Source organism: Meleagris gallopavo, chromosome 5 (genome assembly GCF_000146605.3).
Source record: "Meleagris gallopavo isolate NT-WF06-2002-E0010 breed Aviagen turkey brand Nicholas breeding stock chromosome 5, Turkey_5.1, whole genome shotgun sequence".
Classification (NCBI taxonomy): Eukaryota; Metazoa; Chordata; class Aves; order Galliformes; family Phasianidae; genus Meleagris; species Meleagris gallopavo.
The window spans coordinates 39,815,154-39,837,517 of NC_015015.2; the positions used below are offsets into that span (position 1 = coordinate 39,815,154).

At 33.4% G+C, this 22,364-nt stretch overlaps 1 protein-coding gene and 1 non-coding gene across 4 annotated transcripts in view; both read right to left on the reverse strand.

Annotated features, from left to right (window-relative positions):
• Positions 1-22,364, reverse strand: part of CEP128 (centrosomal protein 128) — a 95,657-nt gene that overhangs the window by 51,529 nt on the left and 21,764 nt on the right. For all 3 annotated transcript variants that reach the window (XM_019615807.1, XM_031553632.1, XM_019615813.2), the window contains exons 9-15: positions 18,985-19,071; positions 17,406-17,480; positions 16,643-16,775; positions 14,891-15,051; positions 6,559-6,909; positions 5,283-5,933; positions 451-615 (exon numbers count right to left, since the gene is read on the reverse strand). In XM_019615807.1, the coding sequence (XP_019471352.1) occupies positions 451-615; positions 5,283-5,933; positions 6,559-6,909; positions 14,891-15,051; positions 16,643-16,775; positions 17,406-17,480; positions 18,985-19,071 (1,623 nt within the window). The remainder of the gene's footprint in view (positions 1-450; positions 616-5,282; positions 5,934-6,558; positions 6,910-14,890; positions 15,052-16,642; positions 16,776-17,405; positions 17,481-18,984; positions 19,072-22,364) is intronic.
• On the reverse strand, positions 9,922-9,992 carry TRNAG-CCC. The gene has a single exon. It is a non-coding gene; the product is annotated as a tRNA-Gly (tRNA).

Sequence of the window (22,364 nt, forward strand, 5' to 3'; positions counted from 1 at the left end):
TAAAATATTAAGGAAAATATTAAAAAGTAATGCTGTGGCACCAATCATGGAAACAAAAAAACCTCAAGTAAACAGAAAATGAATTTACAAACTAAAATTTTATTCAGCACCTCCAGATTTACCACTAGATTTTTTAAAATACTTGTAGGATGTGAGAATATGAATTGATATTTGATAGAAAATATTAGTAAGAACATTCAGCAATACGAATGGCTGGCAGAGAGCACACATCTCTAGAAATGCAATACCAATGTACGAAAAGGATGTAAATTTCTCTAAAAGTTTGTGCTAAAAATATTTCCTACTTGAATGTTTTAAACAAGTTATTTAGAATTTCTTTTCCCACAATTACATTCCTTATTTACTTCAAATTTGCTCTGAATTTTTCATAACTGTATATGCAGAACATATATCTGAAGTTTAAAAAAAGATGAGACTAATTATGTTTACTTTTTTCTCTAGTTCTTCTTTTACAAACTCAAATTTTCGCCTGAGTTCTGTATTTTCTTCTTCACACTGGGTTAATTCTTTTGTCAATTTATCACATTCTATTTTTATCTTCTCCAGTTGTTGACTCTGAGTCTTGACTATGCTCTTCTGTTCTCCAAGTTCCATCTGGAGGTAAAAGATAAATAGATGACAAAGTCACTATATGAACTACTTTCCATCGTTCTCAGACAGTTGAGTTTCAAGACTATGGAACATAATCACAGAATGGTAATTTTTACTTTTTTTTTACTATTTAAGTTATATTAAATTATATTAAATTCAATCAGTTATCTGAATATGGCAAATATATCACAAAAATAATAATCAATTAAGGAACCCATACAGTGAAAGTAAAATTATTGTATACAATGACTTAATATGACTTAGTTGTTATTATTATGATTTATTAGTGCTGCCAAAAAAAAAAGTTAATGATACAGATTTTTTCTTTACAATTTAGAGTTGTCCTGAACTTTACCAATAATGCAAATATATCTGCAAAACCAGGTCACATAGCACTGACATTCTTCTAAGCTAAGTACACTGTAAATTTCTGTAAGACGCCGTAGCACCATACAGTCTCTTTAAAACAGTAAGTAGAAGTCTCAGACTCTGCATTGCAAGTCTGTTACACTCATCAGCTGACATCACTTAAAGAAGCTCAGTGTTTATGCAAATTTTCCATTACTGCAATCATTTGGAATCAGAAATTCCAAAACTCATTTCATTGTAAGAATACTAAATTTATATCTGCAGGGAAATAACTTCAAAGGCTTGGTTGCTTTTCCATTTCTAGAACTGTGTGTTCTTAACACTATTCGTAAAGATGTTAGAGGAAAACTAGGAGAAAAAACATCTAAGGGACCCAAAGTTGTTGAGTGAATAAAATATATCAGTTTCCAGTGGAAAAGATGAGACATGCTTTTCCTCAATTAGATATTTGCTTCTCATTCAGCTGACTAATTTGAGAAATTCTCCAGAAGATCTATAAAATAGTAAATAAAAAAAAACAACAACAACAAAACAAAGAAAATTACACAAACATATCATTATCCAAAACCAGATTTAAAATAGATGAATTGCAAGATGCAGTTATACACAAAAACACACCTGTAGAGTAAATTCCTGAGGAGAATCAGGACTATAAATACCCATTGCTTGCTCTGAAAATAATATCTCTTATTTATTTTCTTGAAAACTACATCAGATACGAACAGCACAATAACATTATTTCATAGAGCAAATGAGCAGTTACAGAACTCTAGTTATCAGCATAGTCACAATCATTAACTGTGCATCTTTGCCAATGACGAAGAAGAGCCAGCATGCAGCACTCGTAAAAATCTGCAGCAGCCGAGGTGACCCACTGTCACCACTGCTGAAATGTACCATCCACCGCTTCACTTTGCTCACATCCACCGTTTGGTCTCCACAAATTTTCAACAAGTGTCAGTGAATATCAATAGGTGTTGCATGCAATTTTTTTCTGCAGGAGGAATTCAATGACACATCTTTGTTTCAAACACACACCCATGTCAGACACCATTTTGTCAGACTGCCCCTCTGCTGCCATGTGTCAAACAGAAATAACACATAACAGAATGTTGCTGGGAAGGTTCAACCTCTACTGCCACACCACCAACATCTGCCTCTGACACCATGGGCCAATATATTAAAATAGGAGGCATTACTTTCTGAGCAGCCCTCATGTATTATGTTGGGAAGAAGATTAAGAAAAATGTTTTTTACAATTTAATTTAGACACAAAGACAAGCCTGCAACACCTAGAATACTTCCAGTTAATATGTTTATACAATTCTCTTTTCAGTTCTTACTAAAGGCAAGTGTATAATAAAGTATATGAAAACAAACAATTCAAGAAACAGGTTCCTCAATCATATTACCTTTGAGTCAAAATTGAGAACATTAATTTTTATTAATTTCTAGTACACTTGTGGCAGATATGTTCATAATTTCACTGACCTGGATTGAATCCATTTTCTGCCTCTGATTATTTTCAGGAAGGAAAAAACACACCCATTTGTTGAATGCACGTAGAAGTTAATTTATAAACAAAGAAATATACAGAAATATTTATGTATACATATATATCTTTTTATAATCTTAAAGATTAATATTTGAAACTCCTGTCACAAGAAAATTTTGTATTTCCTTTTTCTAAAGTTGCAATAATGCTTTTGAAAAGCAAATGAGGGCAGGTAGCAAAATTAGGGGACAGATTTAGGGCTTCTGATCACACATAACAGTTGGAAACAGCAAAGTAAACTACTTCATTTCCTCTGCTTCATTTATCTACCGTTTAAAAATAAGAGAGACATTGGCTGGGCCTCCTTTAAGAGATTCTAGAAGAAACAGAAGTAAAATCTTAAAGTACCAGAATCTCAGTACTGAGACAGTAAAATCCTTCTCAACACTGACGTTTTGTATGTTGCAGTAGTCTGTAGAAGCACATAACGTTTCATACTGCCCCCTTATGCTAATGCCTCATTAAAACAAAAATTCTTAACTACTTTGTAACTTCTCAGTCCAATGCAGCAACAGCGATGCAGCAAATCAGACGAGAATGATGCAATAAGTATCATGCAGAAGATATAAGAGAGGAAAGAACTGTCAAGGATAAAAGAACTTTTCACATCAGAAATCCTCCTCAGATTAGGCTTTTGGTCTTAAGAAATGCATTAAATTTGCCTTTACCGCTACTACACCCTTCTCAACTGACTTTCATATTTCAGACTTTACTATGATCAACTTTTGAGCAGGGTTATGTTGTACTGTTTTTCACAGAAATACTTGCAATTACTTACAACAAAGGTTGAAAAAAGATTATAAATAAAGACAAGACTATCCAGGTGGTAGGAAAAGACTGTTGGTTATTGGGCATAAAAACTTAGTGCAATGAGGAGAAACAAAAACAAGAACAACAGCACACAAAAAAGAATTTAAAAATCACGCTTTTAACTTAACTTGGAAGAAACATCTATCTGTAAAAGTGAAACCCAAATGCAACCTAAAGGTAAAGAACTATACCATCTGTACCACCACAACCTTATCAGATCTTCTCACAAATTAATGTGATTAGCTATTTTGTTGCTCTCACAATGTTTGATGTTTGAAACATCATTGTGTGCTCATAAAAACAGTTGCCTACCCAAGTATCTTACAAGATTCATTTCCCTCAAGCTCTCCACTCATCTGTGCTGAAGCTGTAAAAAACTGTATGTAGATTAAAAAGTCTAGGATAAAGTCATAGCTCTGTAAATGAAAAAAAGGAAGTGAATTCTCTTAATATTCTGCTAAATCACAACTGTCAGGATCAATATCAAAGCCTTTACTATAACACTGACCTTTCCATACAAGGGAAAAATAGACACAATCAGCTCAGGTTTTGAATACCACCACCCAGAATACATTTCCTTTGACATCAATTGCAATTTCATGCAAAAAAATCTTATTTGGGCAGATCACTTACATAACAATGCTAGACACATTATAAATTAGGTTCCCAAAACATTAAGCATTTCCTGTCAAAATATTTTCTAATGAGCCTTCTACTAACAGCTACCCAGTGTTTGGTTTATTTTTTTTTATTGCTATCCTCATTAAATGCTACGTTATACAGTGCTTAACATATTGCCAGTTCTGCCATGAATTATAACTAACCAAGCTTTTCTAAGAAACATCAGTTCGTAACTGCCAAGATGTGGAAACCATGCATTTTAACCTACTCTGTGTGTTGTGAGAAAAGAAATTAATTTCCTTATATTACCTATGATGAAGTACACCAGCAATCACTACAGTTTTGATTAAGGATTTTATAGCTTCCTGTGGTTAAATGAGTTTAATTTTTATATGGCAAATTTTTAATTAAAAATATCTGATGGAACAGAGGAAAAAAATATATTTATAGTGCTTCTGAAGCACACTCAAATTATGTTGATAACCTACCACCTAACCTGAAAACCTCTGCCTCCACTGACATGAAGACACAAATAGAACACAGAAAATACTATCTTACATATATATTCAAACATATAATCAAATTGCTTAAATAACAGTGCAATGTATAGCTCATATAGAAGTTCTCATACAAATGTCATAATTAATGGCAGTTTAGACCATCCATTTCAACTTGGTCAAGAATTGAACATGATCTAGAATTGAACATGTAAGCCACTAAAATACTTGCTTTCTTTCCAATGCATAAGCCTTGAATCAGGACCAAAGAATGTGACCCCAAGACATTAACTTTCTTACTGAATAAAACACTGTACTTCATAAATTACTACACATGTAGTGTCACTTCCTTGAGAAATTGTACAGAAATTAGAAATTCTAAGAACTCATCAAAAAAGAATCTATCAAAATTGATCTTAAGTATTATTTAATCACTATTTACATTCTGAAAGTGTTTCTAAATACAGTGACGGTACTCCAACATTGTGCAATTTATATCCTTAGAAAAATGCACCATCTCTGAAATAAAGCAAGTAATCTAATAGAGCCATGATGATAACTTATTAAAATAGTAATTGAAGAAGGATCAAATGATGTTAAAGCACTACAGCCTCACACATCTCCTCCTGTTCTGACCACAGGTATAGCTAGGTCATTACTTCTGAACTAACAAAAACTTTTGTTCTAAAACTACTATAAGGATACTGTTTTTATGAAGACTTGCAATAATGTGTGTTAAATGTTTTACAACACATGTTTTACTACTTTAATCCCTCAAAAGAAATAAAACAGTTTTCTTTTGGAATTATACAGAATACCTTTAGCATTCTGATCTGAGAGTCTGCATCATCCTTTTCCTGTTTAAGGATTTTTGTAAGGTCTTGAATGTTTCGTTCGTGTTTGATTTTAGCATTATGTAACTCTAATCGAAGATCTGCTAACTCCTGGTGGTGAACTTCTCTTTCCATCTTCAACTGTTTATTAGCTGAAGTCATCTCTTCATGCTTAGATTCCTGATGTTTCTGGAGTTCTGAGAGGCTCTTATGTAATTCCTTTTTGATTTTTTCTTCTTCTGCTATTCTGTTTGTAAGCTCCACACGCACAGCACTCAGATTTTTTACATCTGCTTGCATTTCTAAGAGTCTTTCCCGGTCTTTTTCATGAATTGAGTTACTACTTGCAAGTTCTTGCTCCAAATGTTCCTTTTCAGCTCGCATCTGATTTTGTAGAAAGATTTGCTTTTTCAACTCATTCTCTAATTTATTTACAGTACCTTGAACTTCTTTTATCTCTTCTTCCAAAGATATTTGTTGAGATTTCATTTCGTTTAGTTTTACCTCTTTGCAGTGAAGTTGTTCTTCTTGCTGGGCTCTTTTTGTAAGTACATCATCCAGCTCTTTCTGAAGGTTTTCTATTTGGTGTATAGCAGAGAGTAGTTGATTTCTGAGGTCATCTTTTTCCTTGAGGACCTAGGAAATATAAAAAAGAAATTCAGTGCCACCTAAAGTACTTAAAGAAAATCATTGGAAGCTAACACCTAAGTAGAGTGCTTTGTTCTGCAAAAATTTCAGAACCTGTAGATTTTGACAATAAAAGGTATCACTGTAAGCCTAGAGTTTGAGAAAAGCTTTAAAAATGCAATGGAATTAAAAATATGCCCAGAGTGTCAAAATCCATATAACACTATGATGTACTAGCAATTTGACATACACGGGAAAAACAAATACTATATTCAAAGATGTGACCTGAGCATACTACATTAAACAATATACAACTTTATCATTTAAACACTTACAAAAATAAGCTACATTAACAGCAACGTGAAAAGGAAAAAAAAAGCAACATTCTTCTTTACAACTTTCTTCTTTACAAGAAAAAAGCTTTGATTAAGGAGCTACAATACTGGCTAAAGAACAGAATTTGGAACTCTGTAATATTTAAAAAAATATTGCCTTCTTTTTGCTATTTTGTAGTTCATTAGAAAATTTAGTCCAGAATGTAAGAAGGTGGATGGTTTAAAGTTACAACTTGCATAAATAAACTTATATTCATTTCTGAAAGTAAATGTGATGTTACAAATAAAGACTATCGTACCTGATTATTTTTATCCATCAGTTCACTTATAGCTTCATTTTGTTTTTCCACCTCACGATCCAGTTTCTTACACTTCAGTTTCCATTGTCGGATGGCTTCCTGTGCTCTCACCTTCAAATCTTCTCTTCTTTTCTCAGTTTCCAGCCTGAGTGCCTCTGAATGCTTGAATTCAGTAAGGTACCGTTCTGCTTCCTTGGTACTCTCTTCAACTTGATGAGCTAACTCAGCAGAGTGGAGTTCTGTTTGCCTACGTCCATTCTCACTAGCCTTATAGCAACTCTGTATCTCTTTTAGCTGGTCTAGCATTTTTTGCTGCTGCTTCTTCCTGTTTTCCAGGTCAGATGTTAATGCCTAAAATCACCACAGTAAAATACAAAAATTTCAACACTGAATATATATAGTATGAAACCTTATAAAAAACAACAAACATATAGCAATGCTCAAAACACATTTCTATCTAAAATAAGAATTGTTTAAAAGATCTCTCTGATTAGGCAATAAGGCAATTAGCTCACAGAATCTCCCTCAAATAGTAAATAATTTGAACACTCGATATAAAATACACGGCCATTTAATCCTATATTTTACTTTTGGCTATTCTTCTTCTTCTTGTTGTTCATGTTGTTACTTGTATTTCAAGTTTGAGACAGAATTGGTGACCATGACCCTAGTATAATATGCACTAAACAAACAGAATATATCAAAAAGTAAGATATAAGGAAATGGACATAAATATATTGAGAGGAAAAAGAAAACTAGCCAGGAAACAACACCAGTCATCACAACAGAAGTAATCTATATACAAGCTAGATAGTACCCAATTTTATTGGAGCAACAGAGTAACAGTCTTACAGAAGGAAGAGAAAAATACAAAGAAAATACAGCAGCTTGCTGGATGTTTCTAGAATAAATAAAACAACTCTTAGTATGCACTTCATTTCAGCATAACATTAGCAAGCATTCTGGAGACATCATTTAGTTTCAATACTGAATTAAATTTGACAGATAGAATGAAGTAGGAAAAAATAAAAATAATAACTGCAGCTTATCTTGAGTCTAGTGATATTTCCCAAGACAGTCTCATAAGTCAGTAAAAATGTTTTTCATAAGCATTCTGCAAGGGCACATTCAGAAATCAGTTACTGAAGCTTCACTATCCCAAACTGAATTAAAATTCAGATTGTCAAGTAAGAATTTTATTAAGAATGAATTTTATTAAGGTTGTCAATAAGATTAGTATTCCATATTTCGGGTCTATTTAGACCACTTTTATGCTATTCAGCATATTTTTATTAATGACTTAAATGGATTTATTAGGCCTACTCCATTCAAAGATATCATCAAGCTTTAAAGGATGGAAGAACTTTAGAGAATTAGATTTCAGAACAACAAACAAATTGGAACTGTCCTCTGAACTGAACAGAGCAATTCAGAATGGACAAAGGAAAACTATTTTGCCTAGGAATTGATAACTGTCTTTACAAATCCACATAGAATGACTGTTTAGTCAAAGGTCAAAGTTTTTCTGTTATTTTTTTTTTCCCCACCTCCAGCCGACCATTGCCTCCAGAGAGACAATACACTGGATCAGTCTTTTCAGGATAGCATTTACTGTCTTGACAAGATGACTAGCAGGTGACAGACTGTGGACTGCCATAATACACCACAGACTGGAGTGTATTGCCACTACAGGCAAGAAAGTCAGTTCAGCTTTCAATTTGACCCATGATGTAAAACTGGAGTGGGATGATCCACTTGCCTATCAGTTATTCACTTGTAGGATGAACATGCTCACTCTAGATACAGCTGAGATATAAATAATAAATATGTTAACATCATATTATCTAGGTAATAAAGTAAGTAAATATTATGCAAGTGGCAAAAAGAAAACAGGAAAATCTCCTAGATTTACAATTCTATACATCAGAAAAAGACGTACATGATTTGTTTCACTACTGACTCATAAGAAAAAAACAACCAGATTATCACAGTTCATGTCTTTCTGGAGACACTACAGAAAACATCTGCCTAAAACAATGTACTATTCAATTATTTGCATCATTATAAAAATATATATTTAACCAGAATTCTCTCAAAGAACACATTTCATTAATACACTACAATTCCCACAGACATTTTAATGGAATACGAGACTAAGATTAAACACAGAAAGCAATGCTAAATTAATAGTAAACATTCATTTAACAGAAGTCTTAGTTTTTATTTTATTGATTTCAGGTAAAATGAAAAAAAATCAGAAATATTTGTATTCTATGCTTATGTTAAAACAACTAATTTATCAATACTAGCTAATTTGCATGGGAGGAAATAAACTTTGACAAAGATATACTAATATAAATGTGAATTTACTATTAAGGAAATAAAACTTTTCAAAGAGGATATAAGCTGGAAAATTGCAGCATTTCAACTTTTCATGTAGCTCTTCATGTAAAACAAGGTGAATAGAAAAAGATTAGCTCTCCACAGCCTTTATTTTCATATTTATATAGCAGAACTCCCAAATGTACTGATCTGTACTTCTGCATTCCTATTGTGATGTACAAGGCCCATATGTTTATCTGTATGTTAACATTCATGTTGATGTCAAAATTCTACCCAATCTGTAGAAGTTTTCCCTACTAGCTTTTAAAACATTAAACAAGCAACTTTTCAGATATGCACTGCTGTAAGATACGTAAAAATTCTTTTAGTAAAAAATCTTGTATGAAAAGATATTTATTATCTATATACATAGAGAGATTGGTTACTGATAATTGTCCAAAACCTCTTTCCGCATGTGGCACATGCATATCTTCACTTTACAGGAATTGACATATACAAGTATCAAGTGGAGATGTTTATATCTATAGTAGTACACCTCACACACCACTTCCATACTTAAGTGTCTATAAAAAGTGCAGGTTATGATCCTGTCTTTTGGTTCCTTGGAAAATTTTAACATATTCTCAATTTCTAGACATTCATTGAAAAATGGAGGAGAATTCATGGTAAATACATTTAGTTAACACTTCTAAGCTAACACTTACAGTTACCTCTTTGCCACTTTCTATTATCCGTCTGAGCACCTCAACATTGTGTTTGATTTGTCTACAACAAAGAAAAGCTAGAAGTTCTAAAGTAGACTTTGACTTAATCACTTATCTATATGTTCGGCTATATGCTCAGAAACGACTTGCTTGTATAAGAAGCAGGTCCGGATCAATACCCTGAATGGTTCAAAGGAGATGCCATAACCACATATCATTAATGTCTTAGTTATAATCTTACTATTAGAGCCTTAGAACCTGCTTCAGTTTTTCTTCATTGGAGAGATGCTCCAGCCCTCTGATCATCAAAACTTTCTGCGCCGCCCGGGAATCGAACCCGGGTCGCAAGAATGGGAATCTTGCATGATACCACTACACCAGCGGCGCAGTTGACAATAATGCTCCTCCTGGCATTAATATCTAGGGATTTTTTCTAAAGATAATTAATTTTCTTGCAATTCTTAAAAATTCATTAAATTTAGTTAGTTGATCCTGGACTACAACAATTTAATGCTCAAGAGATTTGAACACAAGTGTTATTTTCAAAACTGATTGAAGTTTGTATCAGCCCTCAGAATGCAACACCAGTAATACTTCAGTGAACAGACTCCATCTAGAGATGATGCAAAGGAAAGGTGATTAACAAACTGAAAGACTGGTGCAACATTAACTCCACGTAAAACAGTTGTGTATTTAACAGTTCTAGTCCACTACATATCCAGCATTCCAATATAAGACTTATCTTCCAACTTTCAAAAGAAATTGTAGGCAAAGATCAACATTTTCTACTTAGAGGTCGTTATTTACCTGGAAAAGAAACTAATCATCATAGGCCTTAAACATGTGATTAGTTCAGATTTACAGTCCCTTAGCTTGACTAATAATTGTATATTTGACCTGCATTTTCAACATCATTTAAAACTAATCACCACAAACAGCAAACCAAATTCCATTCTAGGAACAGAAAATAAACCACATCGTGTATTCAGTGCAACAATCCTTAAAACATTTATGAACATTTAAAATGAAAGCGAAGATAACTCATTTCGTACAATGACTTGCTTTAAATCAGTTATGTGCAAACAATCTATAATAAGAACTAAGTAAGTCGTATTTCACTTCAGCCACACTTACTATGTTAGTCACCTAAAGTACAAGAGTTGCTTTGAAATTAATGCCTTCTATTTTATGATGTTAGCCCATAGCATCAGAGGTGGATATTGGTGGTATGGCAGTAGAGGTTGAACTTTCCCACCAATATTCCGTTACATTTTATTTCCATGCCACAGACTGCAGCAGAAGAGCAGTCTGATAGAATGCCATCTAACATGGAAGTGGCATGAAGCAAAAGTGTGCCTTTGAATTTCTCTACACAGAACAAAATTGCATCCACTGACATTCATTAGCACTTGCTGAACAATTATGGAGACCAAACAGTGGATGTGAACAAAATGAGGCAGTGCATGGTACATTTCAGCAGTGGTGACAGCAGGTCATCTCCACTTCTGCAAAATTTTACAAGTGCAGCATACAGGCTCCTTTTCATCACCGGCAAAAATGCAGAGCTAACGGTGGTGACAGTATTGAAAAAAAAGTATTCCGTAGCTGAGAATTTGCACTATGAAATAGTGTTACTGTGCTCTTTGTATGCGATGTAGTTTTCATGGAAATAAATAGGAGGCATTGCTTTCAGAGTGACCAATGTAATTTTTACTGAATACATGCTGCAAATATTTCGTCACAATCTGAACCTTATGACTCGTACTCTATCTAACAACGAAGAATCATTGATCCAGAAGGTTTCAATCCTTCATACAATCACAAGTTCTGTTAATTGAAAAACTAAAGATACCTACACTCAATCTGTCAATAAACATATTCATTTGTTAAAAGGTATATTGCACGAAATCAATTAAACAGGTGTCTTCTCAATATTTTCCTCAAGCATGAAGTGCTAGTGGCACTGATATGTAGTGGTATATGTAAATGTAAAGACACAGCTGAAACACCTTAAAATTTAAGTCAGATATGCAATTTCAGATACATTTTAAAATGTGCATATGTTAGTCACTTTCATAAAGATTCTGAAGCATTACTTCGGTGTTTACAAATCACTGATATAATACAGATACAGGCTGGACTACAGAAAAGGCATGGATATTTTGTAAGAATAACTTTAAATGTATAAAAGTTGTATTGATTGATTTTCAGATATCCTAGTTGTCCTGCATAATTAAAATAATGGCTAACACCATCATCTTTAATGGAAGAAAAGCCATAAAATAGATTTTAACAAGGCTAAAAACGTCACTCAATCTTCCTAAGACTGAAAGATTTTGATTACTAATGAATTCTAATCTTAAATAAGCAAATCAATGCCTTTCTCAGGAAACTTGAAATATGTTAAACAAACTGTCTGCTGTTACACTCTAATAAACAATATTATAAGATGCCACAGACCTAATTAGAATCTACTTAGAATTAGAGAAATCTTGAGTAAATTAAATTATTTCAGAAGCTTAAGATTTGTATATGGTTATGGAGAAACTAGCTTATTGTACTTTTATAATTTGCGTACTTTGTTTACTCCTTAAACCTAATAGTAAGGTTGAATCAATTTCTATTTAGTTTCATAAAGAAAAACATGTTTAAAATAATAATTACATATATTTTCAAGATCAGGTAAACCAAAGCAATTAAAATTAAAATTCTCTATAAAATTTAAAAATTAAAGATAGAACTCACTTCTAATCATGAGCTTAAGAACATGAATATAATCTTTCTCATCCTCTCTGTTTTACATCACATTGTGTGTTTATGGTAACAGGGACTAAACGTACGGCACAACTCAAATTCTTGAAAACAATGACATTTAAATAAATGACAAAAAACTTCTTATATCACATGTACACCAGAAGCAAACAGTTACATCCTCTCCACTAATCAAAGATAAGTTTAACTCAATTTAAACAGGACTGCTAACTTCCAACTGAGAATCAGACTATCTGATAAGAGCAGCTGTTGGAACAGGCTTGACAAATGCTTTGTTAGTACATAAGTTTAGAAATTCACATCCTTGTTTTCTAAATGTCTCATTAAAATAATACAAAAAAGAAAAAAAACCTCTATTTTCCTGTTGCTGCTTCTGTAGGTGAATGGCAGTGGAAAGCAGATAAGAAGTACAAAGTGTTTTCTGTTAAGCTAATCAGAAAAATCAGATTTCTAACTTGCAGAAATGACAGTGACCTCTATCTGAGTCCTCTTCAATCCGTATTTTCACAGAGCAGGAAATTAGTACTAGAACATCATTCTGACATTCAAATGGCATGTTCTATGAGAAGAAGTTTTAAGAGATATTTTTCCATGTGTTTGTATCCCATTAACTCCTGCCACCCAAGTAACTGGAATTTCTCAGGCACTACAAAACAAACAAACAAACAAACAAAAGAAACAGTGTGCTTCAAATAATCTATTGCCCAGTCAGAACACTAAGGCTGATGGGCTCTCCAGGGAGGTGGTGGAGTAACCGTCTCTGATTATGTTTAAAATCTGTTTGGACGTGGTGCCCAGGGACATGATTTAGTGGAGGGTTGTTAGAGTTTGGATAGTTTGGTTAGGTTGTGGTTGTACTTGATGATCTTGAAGATCTTTTCCAACCCGAGCAATTCTGTGATTTTATGGGCAGTAGGAAACGCATTTTGCTTGCCTTCTCCTTTACAGAAGCAGCCTAGGTTTTTTAAAACCTGCTCAATAGGCAATTTTCAAACAGCATCTTGGAACTTATTTTGAGACTTCAATTTTTCCCAGTGCAACTTCAGGTATTACATTTAATTTAAACCAGCGGAGAAGCTGACAATAGAATGGTAAGAATACAGCAAACATAAAGAGTCTCTCCACACCTTACAAGAGTAATTGTTCTTTAAGTTTTGGAAGGCTGCAAAAAAGGCTCCTCAAAACCCTCTACAGGATAAACAACTTCAACTGTCTCAGTCTGGCTTCACAGAAGCGGTGTGCTAGCTCCCGATCATTCTCTAGACTCAGTCCAACAGGTCTGTCTCTCTTTTGTGCTAGGGGCCCAAGAACTACATGCAGTACTTCAGGTGATGTTTCATGAGAACATGCTAGAGAGAAAGAGTTTCCTCCTTCAGCTTGTTGTCCACACTTCATTTGATGCAGCCCAGGATACAATTGGATTTTCAGGCTGCAACTGCATGTTGCTGGCTCGTGTTGCATTTTTCCATCCATGAATACCTCCAGTATCTTATTGCAGGCTGCTCTCAATCTATAAATCACTCAGACTATATTCACATGTGACACTGCCCCAGTCAAAGAGGAGGACCTTTCTGAAATGTCTGTCAAGGACCCTCTGGACTGTCAACTGCACTATTCAGCTTGGTGCCTTCTGCACACTTCTGAAGGAATGCTGCATTTAATCCATGACATCAGTGAAGATATTAAACAGTCTCAGCACTAACATAGACACCTGAGGGACAATGCTCATCAGTGGTCTCCACTCAGACACTGAATCATAGGTCACAACTCTTTGAATGTGGCCAACCAGACAATTCTTTATCCACCAAGTAGCCCATTCTTCAAACCCATGTTCCTCTAATTTAGATGAAAGGATGTTTTATAGGACTGTCAAATCATAAAATGGTTTGAGTTGAAAGGGACTTTTAAAGATCACCTAGTTCCAACCTTCTGTCAAAGGCAAGATCATCTTCCACTAGATCAGGTTGTTAGGCTCCTATTCAACCTGACCTCAAGTACTTCCAGGGATGGGACATCTATATCATCTATTGGCAATCAGTTCTAATATCTTTCCATCGTCATAGATCATGTGGATTTATCAGTATTATTATTATTATTAGCAGGCTTATTTATCATCATTATTACCCTGCATCTATTAGTGAAGAAAGGAGAAGTTACAATTTTTGTTAATGTACTTCACTATCTCATAAACAAGGTATTTCAGTTAGATTGAAATTAAACTTATAGAAGTAACTCCATGAACTGCTATTCATAGTAACAGCAGATAAAAATCAGATCATCTTTTATTTGGACATGAGAAGAAGGCAAGTGATACAAATCATGAATTCATGCGCAACAGTAAATTCTTTGGTTTATTAAAAAGAAAGGAGAGAAAAACTTCTGCAAGCTCAGATCACCTTTCAAACTTACTCATAGAATAAACTCTGTAGAGTATGACAGTCACTCAATTACACTCTGATCTGGCTTATAACATACCTTAAGCATATGGGAAATGATTTACAAAGAAAACTTACCTCTATGTGCAATACAAGCTGTGCTTTCTCCTTGTCCTTATGCTCTATGCGTCTCTTTAGCTCTTCTACCTCTGACATTGCTGTGTTATGAGTCAGTTTTGCTTTAAGCTCCAAAATATGTTTCTCCAGTTCTTGCTTTTCTCTCTCATATCTTTCAGCTACTATAAAACAGTGGGAACAGAATAATATGCCCAGTAGAAACATGGACTCATGGAAAATTATTTTTCTCATTTTACTTCTGGCAATTTTCTATATGTGACTATTACAAGGTTATTGATGAATCTGTGAAAAATGGCTATAATTATATGATAACCTTCCATTGAATAATAACAGTATTTCAGGGCTTATTGTTATCTAATCATTTTTTAGGGTGTCCCCCCACTCTCTAACCCTTGGAGAGGGGAAAATAAAACAAAAAACAAGTAAAATAAAAAAAATCTCCCACGAGTTTCAAGGCAAAAATTTTAAACAACCTGAGTGTGAGTTCCAAGACGGTATTGCTTACTGTGAATTATGTCTCAATACTACAACTACAGGAGAAGTTCTTGACAAAAATAAGCTGTAAATATCCTAGTCCAAAATTTCAAAAGTCTTCAGAGGCAAAGAAAATTTCAGTTTGCATATGCCTTCCAAGAAAAAGAAATAATTCAGTAAACAGAAATAATTGCTTAATTTTTAATTTCTTCTCCCTCTCTGCCTGTCTTATACATCCATTACATTTCCCTACATTTTCACAGCATTTGTTATAATTATAAAACAAGTGCAAAAGAAAGAAAGTGATTTCTTGAACATGAAAAGCATAGTAATAAGTTCTCTTTTAAGCTTATACACTAACAGTGAAGTAACTCAATAAAAACCACTAAAATGACAATCCTGTGCTACTTCTGAACCTAAACCATGTACACAATTAATCATTTTGTAGTATCCTGTATGAGAGTTAGGAATCTGACTACTTGATTTATATTTCCGTGATCAAGATAATTCAATAGCTGAGATATGAAAACATAAAAAGTCATTAATCAAATTAATTTAACATTTCCAAAACACTGGAGTTACAGTAGCTGTTCTTCTATAACACTGAGTACCACATATCTTTGTTAATGAGGAGAAAGATAAAAGACATTCTCCAATGCATTTTGATTACATTTGAAAAGTTTAAATACAGACAGTTATCTAACAAAACAGTGAAGGCTTCACTAAAGATATAATTTAATACACTATTACATGTTGAAATTGTTTAAAATATTTTTCTTCTAAATATCATGATTCCATCCTTAAAATTCTAAAAAAACTGCAATTTCAGTCACGACTGAATGATACTGGATTATAAGGATAATATTCCTAAATACTCTGTAATATGATGGTACTTCTTAAGAGCTTCTATCAAAAGCTCAGCAGCCTTAATAGCCAGCTGCAAAATGGACATCTGCTATGATTTTCAAGGTGACAGGTTTTAAACTGCAAATGTAATGAAATGTGAAATTTCAAAAAAGAAGAAAAAAAGGAGTATTTAGAAATAGCATAAAAACACTATCCAATTTAATTCTCTCTAATAATCTTCATTTGTTTTAACCATGGAGATCAAGGTATTATATTCTAAATTGATATTTATTTGTTAGAGTATTTATTAACTTGAAAGTGATGATTTTATCAGCTGGTTTTAGTTGAAACAGCAGAGGGACCTCCAAAGACAGAATTAACATCCAGGTTGACTAATTTGCAGGCAGTTAGCACCAAACTTGAGAGTTGTACCTGCTCTAATTCTCCTTTCATCTTCTCGCACATCCTGGGAGCTCTGATGGTGCATAACCACACTTGAAATTTGACGCTGCAAGTCTGCACGATCTTCTTCTGCTCTCAAAAGTTGGGAACGAAGATCTTCAATCTAAAACACGTATTGAAGTATCAGACATTTGACAGATTCTACTCATTAAATATACAATATGCCAATTCTTAAGAAACATACTAGCCTTTTACATTTTTTACTCTTTCTCTTAAATACAATTACAAATGTTTAGGTAAAAGGATTTTTTTTTCTAATGTTATAATCATCCAGCTTCCTGCATCCTTAAGATTCTATCTTATCTGCATCAGTAGGCATCATACAGAACACACTTTGGATCATTTTCAAGATGGTTTGCCTTCTTTTTAAATTTTTTTCCTCGTATGGTAGTGCACAATACAGCAAATACTGCTATGCCACTGATGTACATGAAGTCATGCACTTTGCATAACAATAACAATAATCACTAATATAAAAGTTGTTCTAGAGCATACAGTGAAGGGCAGTTACAAATAATGTGTTTACGTACTTGAAAAAAACCATGACTGCTATTACTGTTCTTATTAATATATGAACATACATTCAAAAAGGTGTATACCTGTATTCTTTCTGAATCTCCTTCCCTCCTTTCCAAAAGGACATTATCAGAATATGAGATAGGAAGATTAATCAAAAAGACTGAAATAGCCAAATATGAAAAGTTCAGTATTTCCATCACACCAAAGCAGTTACCTGATGCAAAAGAGCTTCTCTATTGCTTTCTGATCGATTCAGCTTTTTCTGGGACTGCTCCAATTCTTGCTCAAGCTTACAGAAAATGATGAAGAAAGAAAAGGTATGTGTGCATCACAGTATAAAAGTGCTATTTAACTAGTTAATTCTGGCACAAATTAATTGGTACAAACTATAATTTAAAATAAAGTATAATATATACCATATTTTTATTTATCCAAATCCTTAACACAAATTTTCATTTGTATTAAATCCCAGATATATTTAAATCATTAAAAGAATGTTTAACTTATAGTCTATGGTTTTTTTGCATACTTATCTACATAACATGAAGATGGTATATAAACTCCAAAACAAACAAAAAAAAGAAACAAAATAAACAAAGAAGCATAAAAGCTACCTTTCACAGGGCTACAACTAAAAAGAAAAAAACTACTATTAAAATAAGTTTGAAAAACATGCCAGGATTTGTGGCATATTTTCAATCTCAGAAAATAAGATAACATTTGAATCTTTGCCTCATAATTTATTCATAAAAATGTTAAAGATGACAATTTGTACAACTGGCAATTTGTAAATTCTGCGCTCCTCTGCAATGTGTTCAAAGTTGTATTTCAGTTTTTCTGGAAACGAGATGACTGAAAAACTGAAGAGCCTGGACTTCCATACAATTAGAATTTTCCCTAAAATACTGCATCAAGGGAATGTAAGAATGTGTAATCAGAGGTAGTCAGCAAACTGATCATCATTCCAAAACCAGAAAACAAAAACTATGAAATATTTTGTCAACTCTTGTCAAAAATAATTCAAAGATTGTAAAGATGCATGTGGAAATAAAAACAGTTTTTCAAAGCAGGAATTGTTATTGCAGACATAATATCCCTTTTGTGAATGCTAAGGAGGCTGGCAAATGGGCAAAGTAAACAGGACGAGTATTAATGAAATGAAAAGAATAACAATATAAAATGCTACATCGATTGTCTTGTGTAAAGGTTTAGCATAGACATGGAAATTATTGACAAGAAGTTTAAAGTTGATATAAGAGGGGGAAAAAGCCAGCAATAATATAATACAGCCCTTGCAACCTGCAAAAAAAGGAAATAAGCAATTTTGTTTTCTATAGACGGTAAAACAAAACAAAAAAAATAGTTCAGAAAAAAAATATTAATAATCACTAGTTTGCAAAATAATGAAACAAGCATTAATTGCTGAGATGAAGAAAAGTCACATCGTAGAGCTGCTGAAAATATCTGAGAGGTAACTACATCTATTTGACTCTATTCAGAGACGAATCAAAAAAAGAAATCAAGGATAATCTGCAAGCTTGTCTGTCTGGCAAGATGGAGAAGTTGTAAAAGAAACAGACTGTAACTAAAGAGTTTAGTAAGAAAGACATTAGTTTAGTGTAGTTGCATTCTGTGTGTCTGATATAAAAAAGCAAACAAGAAAAATCCCACTGTGTTATCTTAAAGAGTAAAGAAAGGTTTATCCTGCTGGTTTCTCTGAAGGAGAAGAATATACCACAACATATGACATTATGCAGTCACTTAAACCAAAGAAGAATAAAAGCAAGGCTTACTTGTTTCTTTTCACTTTCATATTTCACAACTTTATTTTTCACAAGTTCTTCTGTTTCCACTGCTTTAGCATCCTGCTTCTTTAAAGCCTTAAAAATTGAAAAACTTACTGTGAACTTCATTTAAAAAGTTAGAAGCCTTCCTTTTAAGTATATTAAAATGAAGCAATCTGCCTTACATTTAAGAAAAGTGCTAAATGAGTGTTTTCTGACTGTGTCTAAAATTTCAGGTGAAGTCAATGCCTATTGTCATGAAAAATAACAAAAAATGCATACATAAACATACAATGTTATGACTAGCATTAACATCCTTCTGATCTATAGATCTGCAGATGCCCAAGACTGACCCCAAACACTATGAAATGAAGGACTAAGAAGTTGAAGAGAGCCCCTATAGATAAGCTGTAAAAATATCAGATGAGGAGAATATATTCTCCAGTACAGAATATGCGACTACACAACATATGATGTATTGCAATGAGGAAAACCCTTCTATAAAGTTGTTTGAATTCTGACAGATGTTTAGAATTGTAGTGTTAAAGCAGAATTAACTGAATCATTCCTGATCTAAAGCTCGTTATGCTTTACTTCAAAAATAAATATAGACTTTTCCTGTCCTGCTCCAAACTGAGTGTCTAAAACTGCCAACATACATTTTATAAAGCATCTTATGAAAATAAAACTGCTTTGACTACCAATTTTGAAATATTGTCCGTCTATAAACCAACACTATTTACAAAATGTAGCTAACTACTGGCAAAGAAATGCAGCAGACATCACAAGAGATTTGTAACACAAAAAAACCCAAACTTGAGTATTGCATGCCATAACAAACTCATCTACTTCATTTACTGTGAATTTGACTAATCGCATCAAAAACTCATTTCTTTGCTATAAAACATGACCAAGCAGTTTCCAGGCTAGTCACAAAATCAATTCATTGCAGATCTTAGCACACACCTTTTATTTTGATCCAATATAAGAAAATGTAAATACACCTATAGCCTGTGCCCAGAACAAAAAGCTTTTTTTCCAGTCTGTTCTTTCTAAATATTTATTTTACATCGTAAAGGAATATCTCCTTAAACAAATATCCCTAAAACTGATTCCTGTCAGAGTGCAATTGCATGCAATTTTGAACATTTTCTACTTGCTGTATACTTGGGAGAGTTCGCACTTCATTAAAAATTCAACTGTAGAAGCTTTATTTTTATAAGTAGCTTGGTAGAGAAATAAATGGATGTCTATATTTTTCTTAACCTTATATCCTCATGTCATAAAATATATGGGTTTCAGTATATTTTGGCTTCGTCTCCTGCTTGAACAGATTATACTAAAAAAATTGTGGAAGCTATTTATTATGTCACTGAAAATATTATGCTACATAAAGAATTAGGAATTCATTTTACTGATTCATAATCAGATACATCACAATGTTGCAGTCTCTAAGGTATTTTTCTAACTATTCAGTACATATTGAAATTAGTCCTTATGAGTTACCAATATAACTCAAAGTTGCATTCAAATCTGACACTTTCCCACTTTGGTCAAAAGGATTCTGGGAAGAACTCACCAAAAGCTATAGTACAGGGAAAAAAAACAAGCTTAAGATCAACACTTCAGCTAATGTTATTACTGTACGTAAGGTGATGGTTGTTTTATTTTTAAGTGATACGTACTAGCTGCAATTCTGTTTCATTTTTCTAGCAAAATTAAAGCACTGCTATATACAGCCAACTGTCTGCCAATCTTATTTCTTGCAGTAATTAATTGTAAAAAAAATACATTTCTTCATGTGCTGATTTTGCTAGGAAAGTCAGCATACAAAAATAATGAAATTCAGTTTAAGGAAAACTAAATTGTAGCTCAATAAAAGCTGAGCTGGAATTAGAAATCCTAGGAAAACTTTCAAAAATGCCCCTGTAAAAGGCAAAAGTATATTTCTGCATCACTAGTACATCCAAATTCACAGAAGAACCACAGAAATCAATATGTCATTTCAACTTACCAGAATCACTGTATGATATTTTGACTATTAAACAGCAATAACGTCAAACAAAAAGGCAGTCTTTCATACCACTGATATTACAAATATGTTTCCTTTTATTTTCTATATATTGTTTTCTAAAAAAAAACTACCCATAATCATTTTATTATTAAGTAGAAACACTTCAAATATATCAAAGTTGAAATACCATACAAAGAATGTGATAGTACAATAAAGTAAAACACTCCTCACATGCACTGCTTCAACTGTGAAACACAGGTTTCTCCAGTAGGTACCAGACAAACCATGAGTTAAGCAATTAGAATGCCATTAAGAAACAGAAATATTTGGTCATCCACAACCAGTAGCTCTTACTAATGACTCAGAAACTATGTAGGTAAAAGATAGCTTTACGCTATCTATTGCCCTCCTTCCTAATTATCTTTTACCGGCTTATGCCACTCTTGTTCTCCTCCATTGAAAATTTCTCTGCAAAAGGTTTAACTTGGGAAATGAAGGCTTACATAAAAATATAAAAAACACAGTATAAAGAGCCAACAACTTTTTTTTATTATTATTTCATTTCACAGTATCATTAACATTGGAAAAGACCTCTAAGACCATCTATTCCAACCACCAATCCATCCCCACTATGCCATGTGCCTCAGTACCATGTCTACACTTTTCTTGAACATCGCCAGGGACAGTAACCTTACCACCTCCCAGGATAGTCTATTCCAATACTCGACAACTCTCTCAGAGAATAAATTATTCATAACATCCAAACTGAATGTTCTCTGTCACAACTTACTTCTTGTCCTATCACTAGTTACCTGAGAGAAAAGGTCTACCCCCTCTCTCCACAATTTACTTTCAGGTAGTTGTAGAGAGCAAATAAGGTCTCCTCTGAACCTCCTTTTCTCCTTCTTTGTTGTCTCCAAAGAAGGAAATGGGAGAATGAAAGGGTCAAAAATAACAAGTAGGAAGGGGATGCTGAGTACAGCAATTCCAATACACTCCTTCCTGATAGTTTCCTAAAAATAGGCAAGCATGGTCCAGGGAACTTAGCAAAGCAGCACTGAAGCCCCAAGGAATGGAAATAAGTCTGCAGTCATCAGAAGTCCCCCCGCAACATCCTTTTTTCAAAGGGATTAATGTCTAGGCTGGCCAGTAGATAGCTAGCAAGGAGGTTGTGTAAACTTGTTAGGCCCTGGAGGGAGACACAAGGAAGCAGAGAATTTGTGTGTAAAGACATCTTTATAACATGGTTTCAGGATGGACCATTTATATGTTCTGCAGTCTGCTCAGTCAGAAACAGGCTATCATCTCTGACAGGCTAGATGAACTTTTGAATTAACTCAAGGGAGCAATTCTTATAGGGTTTTTTTTTTTTTTT